This window comes from Planococcus citri, chromosome 2, assembly GCF_950023065.1.
Source record: "Planococcus citri chromosome 2, ihPlaCitr1.1, whole genome shotgun sequence".
Taxonomy (NCBI): Eukaryota; Metazoa; Arthropoda; class Insecta; order Hemiptera; family Pseudococcidae; genus Planococcus; species Planococcus citri.
In genome coordinates this window covers 15,615,024-15,623,644 of record NC_088678.1, presented here as the reverse complement: position 1 = coordinate 15,623,644, position 8,621 = coordinate 15,615,024, and the positions used below count along the sequence as shown (strand labels likewise).

The 8,621-nt window shown below is 42.3% G+C and overlaps 2 protein-coding genes across 2 annotated transcripts; both read right to left on the bottom strand.

Moving 5' to 3' along the window:
* Nucleotides 1–2,187: 2,187 nt before the first annotated feature.
* Nucleotides 2,188–2,754, bottom strand: LOC135833999 (uncharacterized). Its single transcript, XM_065347836.1, has one exon. It carries the CDS (start codon nt 2,752–2,754, stop codon nt 2,188–2,190), a length of 567 nt encoding a protein of 188 aa, XP_065203908.1.
* A 2,537-nt stretch (nt 2,755–5,291) lies between these two features.
* LOC135833998 (uncharacterized) lies at nt 5,292–6,137 on the bottom strand. The gene has a single exon (XM_065347834.1). It carries the CDS (start codon nt 6,135–6,137, stop codon nt 5,292–5,294), a length of 846 nt encoding a protein of 281 aa, XP_065203906.1.
* Between the last annotated feature and the right edge of the window lie 2,484 nt (nt 6,138–8,621).

Here is an 8,621-nt window from a genome sequence, read left to right as displayed (position 1 = left end):
TCCAGACACCTAGCGTGATAGAAGAAATTTGTAAATTTGCAATAAGATACCACCAGCAACTACCAGACCACCCAAATGCCAAAGCAAGACAGCTACTTGATGCACTGTAAATTCAACGATCAAAACTATGTAAAGAGTCAGTAATTGTGGAAAAAAATATAGAAACAATTCTTGTAGTTTTTTATTTGAAATCCGCATCTATGTTTTCCAATGAACAGTAAGTACTGTCAATTAAACTGTTAGTATTGTAGTAGGTAAATGGAGGGTGAAACTAGTAAGTTTTAAGTTACCTACATAATAACACAACCCGGGCACAATGATATCAACATTGTCGACTGTGACAAAAGTTCATCCGTTGCGTACTCTGGTCTACACGAATCACCTTAGAAAATCCATACCAATACCTTGTTGTCACCACTGTTGTACTTAGTTGAGCAATGGTTAGCTTTTCCATTTCTATAACACACTGCAATGGTTTTTGGGAAGTTCCACTTGACTTTATAATCTTTCAATGATACATTGAAATTATGTTTACATTCGCCGGTATTGTCTTCTAACTTTTGACATAGCGATGGTATCATATCTTCTGAGCCATTACAAAATGACGGATAACTATAAAAAAACAACACCCGACAGGTCAAGTTTAATACTTATACTGGCAAAATCTCATTTATTGTGTGATTAGGACTCACGTAATAAGTACCAACAATTTTATTCGATGAAATTAATTTTTATGAAACAATTGGAAAAATTTCAAGAACTATAAGTACCTACGTATACTAACTTTACCTACGATATATTTACATATATTCAAAAAATGCTGAGAAGATAATATTACCTGTCAAAGTCATCCTTGGACACTGTTCCATGTGAAAATCTTTCAGCAAACGCCACAGAACAGTATTTTAACAAGAGTATCAAGAGAAACATTGAATACTTCGACATTTCAATATGGTATTTCTCAAGCTTAATGTTGTCTAGATATCTTCGCAATGAAACACACGAGCTTAAAATGATTCGGGATTTTTTTTCTTATAGCGAATCGGAAAAATATATTAACACAAAATGGTAAATTATGTATTTGATCAAGTTTTTCTGTCGCAGTTTGGTTCATTTTAACGTGACGTCAAAATCATCGTATTACGATTCCGTACTTGGTATCAAGTACATACATCATCCATCAAACGCCGAAAATCATTAGACACATTTTCGAAAAATTTATACGAAATCATTTTTTTCCTATGAGTATTTTACCGAAGCTTACACACATCAAGAATTTTACGAGACCGTCCTACCCTATTGACAATTTTACTAGCAGAATGCTAGCATTAGTAGCACCCACCTAGCATGAGTAGCAGGAAACTACTAGCATAACATGTTAGCAAAATGCCAGCTTATTACTAGCATGATACAAACTAGCAAGAAGTATGTTAGCAGTGAGCTAGCTACATGCTAGCAACATAACTACCGAATGAAGCTAGCATTTCCCGCTAGCAAAATGCTATCATATATCTAGTATGAGATGAGCTAGCACAATGCATGCTAGCAATATGCTAGTTAAACCCTTGCCTCTCAATTACCAAGTGATGCTAGCAGTTCATGCTAGCATGGTGCTATCATATTGCTAGCATGGGGTGAGCTAGCAAAATGTATGCGAGCAATGTGCTAGTCAAACCCTTGCCTCATAATTACCTAGTAATGCCAGTTGTCCCTGCTAGCATGATGCTATCATATTGCTTTTGGGAATTTTGTACCCAATTAAACAAGTTCCATTTTGGTAAAATAAAAGCCAACACAGACGTGAATTTATAACGTATTTTTAATCACACAATAAAATGTACAACGAGCGAGAGAGATAAAAATGGAATAACGTATGAACGTAATACATCGAGTACTCAGCTATGAAACATTCAGCTAGGCGAGCGGCGCGCGCATTTGGCGCAGATAAACATGCCGCTAGGTTACGGAGCAAAACCGCAACCAAACCGCCACAGTACTCCCCCCTAAGCGAGGGACTCGTGATACAATAAATAGAAAAATACATTGAACAATAAAATGAATAAAATTTGTACATTGAAAAAACACAAAATTGCAAAAAAAATAAAAATTGTAAAAAAAATTGAAAAAAACAAGAGTATGTACAAAAATGACTAGAATTTCACATTTAAAAATTTTTGTGAATACAATTCATCGAGTATAAACGCCTTTAAAACGGACTTTGCGTTTAGGACGACTTTTCTCAGCTTCAGGATGCTGAGTAGGTTCGGATTTGGCTGTATCCTCCATCTGACTCCTTGATTTGACAACGTCCGGCGCAGGTGCTAAATACGCGGGTTTTAAACGGTCAACAGACACCAAGATTGCTCTTCCATTTACCTCGATCTCAATCGCTTTATCCTTTCGGCGAATTACACGATGCGGACCCGTGTATGGTGGAATGAGTGAAGCGCGTTGGGTTTCGACACGTAAGAAAACGTGTGTACACGTGTCTAAAGCTTTTGGCACGAAGATAGGAGTATCTCCGTGTCGTCTGAATGCTTTTCCAACGCTCTTCAACGCTGACTGCAGCTTCTTGACGAACTCAGGAACATTGCTCAGCTCAGGTGTGTCAGCAATAAAATCTCCAGGTAAACGGAGTTCAGCACCAAATGTAAGTTGAGCTGGAGACACCTCAAGTTCGCTGTTGATTGTTGAGCGAAGACCAAGTAGGACTGCTGGTAAAATATCCATCCAGGCAGTAGTCTGATGCGCCATCACCGCAGCCTTGAGTGTTCTATGTCACCTTTCGACCTTTCCATTGGCCTGGGGGTGGTAGGCTGTCATACGTATGCGATTTGAGCCAAGAACAGCGGACATCTTCGTAAATAAGTCCGATTCAAATTGACGGCCTTGATCGGTGGTGATGGTTGCCGGTACTCCAAATCTAGGTACCCACTCGCGTGCTATCGATTCTCCAACTGCCTCAGCGGTGATGTGACTCAGCAGATATGCCTCTGGCTACAGTGAAGTTCTGTCGATCACTGTGAGAAGATACTCCTTACCACGTGAGGGAGGCAAAGGGCCGACGATGTCCACATGAATATGGTTAAAACGAGGCACCTTTTCAAAATCACCAAGTGGAGAACGAGTGTGTCGCGAAACTTTGGCTTTTTGGCAGGGAACGCATTGTTTCGCCCACTGCCGGCAGTCTTTCTGTACACCAGGCCACACAAAACGCGCACTGATGAGTTTCGCTGATGCATTGGCACCAGGATGCGCTAAGTTGTGCACACTGTTGAAAACTGCACGCCGGAATTTCACTGGAATGAGTGGTCTAGGTTTGGCACCGGATGTGTCGCACAGAATCACTGTGTCATGTTCTGGCAGCTTTCTAGGCTGGATCTTCAGCTTTGAATCGCCACTCAGCAGTTGCTCAATCTCAGCATCAGCTCGTTGTTCGCGAGCAAGTTCGCTGTAACTGATTTCAGACTCAACACTAATCGCTTTGATGCGTGAGAGTGCATCCGCAGGGATATTGGCAGCTCCTTCAACGTATCGGATGTCTGTAGAGAACTGAGAAATGTAGTCGAGCTGTCTAGCGCGTCTCGGTGGAGCTTTCTCTGAGTGCTGATCGAATGCAAACACCATGGGCTTATGATCTGTATAGATCGCAAATTCTGTGCCCTCGAGATGACACCTGAAATGGCGCACAGCTGTGTAAATTGCTAACAGCTCACGATCATAGGTGCAGTAACGTGTCTCAGCCGGTGACAGCTTCCGCGAAAAAAATGCTAATGGTTCGAGAACTTCTTCACGTTGCTGCGACAAAACTGCTCCGATAGCTGTGCTGGATGCATCAGTTGGCAGGATGATAGGTAATGAGCCATCTGGATGATGAAGCATTACAGCATCCTTCAAACATTGTTTCAGCTCTTCAAATGCACGCTCAGCGTCCTCAGTCCAAACAAGAGGTGTTTTATCATTCTTCTTGTTGGTACAAATGATAGCTTGCACGCGCCGCTGGATGTCAGCAATGTTTGGTAGACAACGTCGGTAGAAACCCAGCATGCCTATGAAACGTCTGAGGCCGGATACATCACTTGGCTTCGGATACGTCGTAATCGCCTCTACTCGGCTGGGAGAGGGGCGAATTCCAGCTGCATCAACGTCGTATCCAAGAAACTCAATGCTATTCTGCGCATACACACATTTTCCAGCACTGAGTGTGAGGCCAGCTTGAGATAGGCGCTCAAGCACTTGACGTACGTGCTCGCGATGTTCCTCCATGGAATTTGAAGCGATTAAAACGTCGTCAATATAAACGTAGGCGAATGGTAGACCTCTCAGCAATCCGTCCATAAAACGCTGGAAAGTTTGAGCAGCATTTTTTAGGCCAAATGGCATAAATGGAAATTCGAACAATCCGAATGGCGTTATTACAGCAGTTTTTTCAATATCGCCAGGCGCCATCGGAATGTGGTAATAGGCTCGCGTAATATCCAGCTTTGTGAACACTTTAGCTCCATGGAGCGTGACATTGAAATCCTGGATATTTGGAACAGGGTATTTGTCCGCGCGAGTTGCTGCGTTCAGTGCTCTGTAGTCGCCACACATTCGCCACCTCTCTATGCCACGCTTGTTTCCTACGTGGAGAGGGGATGCCCAAGGACTTTTCGATGGACGGGCATCACCAGAGCGCAGCATTTCTTCAAATGCCAGCTTTGCAGCTTTGTACTTCTCCGGCGGCAGGCGACGAGCTCGAGCTGTGACAGGAGGACCTTCAGTTTCGATGAAATGCTGAGTAGAATGTGTTACGCCGCATTCACGCTTTCGATTTGGCCGCGTCAATGCTGGAAACTCAGCTAACACCTTCGCGAACTCAGAGCTGTGATCAACGGTGCTCACTGCCGTGGTGCCAATGTCAATAGACTCAATTATACACCCTACAGACAGCAAGGTTGAACCATCAATCAGCTTGGCATGTCGCATATCAGGCAGCAGGTGAAACTCAGCTAAGAAATCAGCACCGATGATTGGTCTGTCCACATCAGCAACAATGAATGGCCAAACAAAGTCGCGTCGCAATCCGAGTGACAACCGAAGTAGGCGAGTGCCATATGTACGAATAGGTGTGCCGTTTGCCGCATATAGGTTAGTACCAGACCTATGACGACGATCCGTGTGTCTTGCTGAAATTACAGACACTTCAGCGCCGCAATCTACGAGGTACTTCGTGTTTGTACCTTTATCGCGAATAAATAAACGGCGAGATCGCATTGCCAGCGCACCATAGGCCGCATTCTGGAGCGCAGCTACTTGTTTTCCAGCGTTTTAGGCCATTGGCAACTGCCGACACACGTTTTCGCTTTCTCAGCCCAACGATTATGGTACCAGCAGTAGTTGGCGTTTCTTGGCGTCCCAGAACGCTGTCTGGAACGTGACCGGCCATTCTCAGAATCATTTCGCCTACGTGAGCGCAATCTGTGCTGTCTATTTTCGTTGACAAGTGTATTGACAGCTTCTGTCAGTGCTGAGATTTGACCAAGTAACGAACTATGGTCAGGTGCTTCGGAGCTGGATGCACTGGTCGCACCTGACGTCGCTACTGCTGCTACTGTAGGTGGACGAACATACTGAACTGCAGCCATTTTATCCGGGTCAGTAACGCATCCGGCAGCTAAAACAAGTTGAACTGGCTCAGGTAATCTGCGTTTAAACAGGTCGGACAATGTTTTGTTGGTGACGCGACCTTTTGCAAGGACACGCATCTCAGCCAGTAGAATAGATGGTTTTTTATCACCAAGTTGACACCCTTCAAGCAGGCGATTCATTTTCTCAGTATCCGAAGGCTCATACACCTCGAATACGCGATCACGTAATGCCGAGAATGGATTCAGCTCTGGCGGCTCGAATATCATTTCCTGCACGTTGCTGGCTATATCGTGGGGAAGGGAACCGGCGACAGCCTCGAATTTTGTCTGTTCATTCTTGAAAGTGCCCAGACCTAATCTCAGCTCAACCTGATGCCACCATAGACGAATATTTGTGCCATTAAACGGTGGTAATTCTATACGATGAACGGCATTTACGACCTGCTGCTGTGGCGGCGTAGGCTGCTCCTTTTCCGCGTCACTTTTGGAATCGCCAGGTTTGGTCATCTCAGCTTAGAATGGCCAAAAAAAACAGCTTAAAAACGCTAGATAACACTGGTACTTACGTACGTAATTGCTCAGCTGGACTGGAACAAAAATATTCAGCTTGGCTGGAACAGACGAAACCTTTTACCATTCGAATACCTCCGAGACAATGGACTGGAAACAGGCAAAAAACAGCCGAAAAATTGCTCGAAAATACTTCCGGAAACGTCAGAATATGCGTGAAACGTAATAACTGCTCAAAAACGAGCTCAGAAAAATTCAAGGGTCACCACTTTGGGAATTTTGTACCCAATTAAACAAGTTCCATTTTGGTGAAATAAAAGCCAACACAGACGTGAATTTATAACGTATTTTTAATCACACAATAAAATGTACAACGAGCGAGAGAGATAAAAATGGAATAATGTATGAACGTAATACATCGAGTACTCAGCTATGAAACATTCAGCTAGGCGAGCGGCGCGCGCATTTGGCGCAGATAAACATGCCGCTAGGTTACGGAGCAAAACCGCAACCAAACCGCCACATTGCTAATGTGAGATTATCTAGCAAAATGTATGCTAGGGATATGCTAGTTAAAACCCAGCACCTTAATTATCGAGTGATCCCAGCAGCTCCTGCTAGCAAAATTCTACCATAATACTAGCCTGAGATGAGCCAGCACAATGTATGCTAGCAACATGCTAGTTATATCCTAGCATCTGAATTACCGAGCAATGCTGGCAGTTTCTCCTAGCATAAAGCTACCATGTTGCTAGCATGATATGAGCTAGTAAAAAGTACATTAGCCATACACTAGTTAATCCTAGTAGAATAATTATCTTATCAACAATTTTACTAGCAGAATGCTAGCATTAGTAGCAGAATACTAGCACGGTGGTAGCATGGAATCAACTAGGAGATTACCATTTAGAATGGTGTTAGCACTTAGCACTTTGCCAGCAGACATTTTATTGGAAAATTCATCCTAGCGTAGAACTGGTATGATGCTAGCATGCGGTGAACTAGCAAAAGACAGGCCAGCAATTTGCTGGTTACATGCTAGCAGCATAACCACCGAGTAAAGTTAGTAGTCACTACTAGCATATTGCTGGTGTATTGCTAGCACCCTGTAATGGTGCTAGCATGGGGTGAACTAGCAAAAGGCATGCTAGCAATCTGCTAGTTACATGCTAGAAATACAATCACAGGTAAACTTGCACTAGTCTACTGCTAGCGCTATTCTAACCTTGGTAAAGCTAGCAGTGAAAGTACTAGCATGGTGCTGGAATTTTGTTGAAAGACTTCTTATCCAGGTGCTAGCAGTGAAGTGCTAGCATAATGCTAGCAAATTGCTAGCGTTGTTCTTTATCATGATACACTTAACTTCTCTTAGATGAAGTATGTAGTCAAGTCGAATATAAGCTCAATACAGTTTCCTGTTTAAATTAAGAAGAGTGAAGTTGGCAAACTGATAACTCAGTTTATACTAGCACAAGATGCTAGTGCAATGCTAGTTCTAAACTAGCATTGTACAGCAATTGCTCATTTTTGGATATTTTTGGGAAACGTACCATAATTAAAAATACCCCATTCTTTTATAAGGAAATTAATGCACTTCTAGCATTATACATATTATACACATGCTAGCATATGCTAGCAAAAAGCTAGCAAGATCATGCTAGCACCAGTAGCATCATTTTGAACACCTGCACTAGCATATCTGCTAGCAAACTGACGCTAGCATAATGCTAGTCCCCCTGCTAGAATTATGCGAATTGTATGCCAGCATATTCTAGAAATATGCTAGCATGACTATGCTAGCACCAATGGCACCATTTTGAACACCTGTACTAGCATATCTGCTAGCAAACCATCGCTAGCATAATGCTAGAAAAATGCTGCTAGCGTGGCGCTAGTACCATTTTCCTAGCATTGTGCTGGCAACAGTTTGCTAGCAGATATGCTAGGAAAGGTGTTCAAAATGGTGCAACCAGTGCTAGCATGGCCATGCTAGCACTATTGCTAGCATTCTGCCACTTGAAATTGTCAATAGGGATATAGGCGAGGATGTTCAATTCGTCAAGTAAAACAGATACCTATGTATTTTAGTTGACGTCATTAAAATGAGTTGTTAAAGCTAAAAGTTTTAAAATTTTCAGCAAGTAGTTGCGAAAATTTATCCACTCAATTGTGTTAAGTATGGCTAATTAAACATTAAAAAGTATCGAAAAATTCGGTCCAAAAAATTTAAAGGATGGTCAGAATTTTCAAAAACTATTGTTTTTCAATGAGAAAGCTGCAATTTCAAAACTTTAGCACTTTGAATAATTTTAAAAAAGCAAAAAAAATTTGACCAACTTTGAAATTTTTTAAAAACGTTGACCAAAATTTTGGGCTTTTGTACTATATGTATTTCATAAAATTAGATGGTTGAGAGGAGCATTAAAAAATATTTCCCCTGTTATTATTTCAAATCTTCAAACGGCACTGCCTCGAAGTTCA

What these genes read in the sequence shown, in the direction of transcription:
- LOC135833999 (XM_065347836.1), bottom strand. Translation starts at nt 2,754, where the DNA reads ATGGCGCATCAGACTACTGCCTGGATGGATATTTTACCAGCAGTCCTA.
- LOC135833998 (XM_065347834.1), bottom strand. Translation starts at nt 6,137, where the DNA reads ATGACCAAACCTGGCGATTCCAAAAGTGACGCGGAAAAGGAGCAGCCT.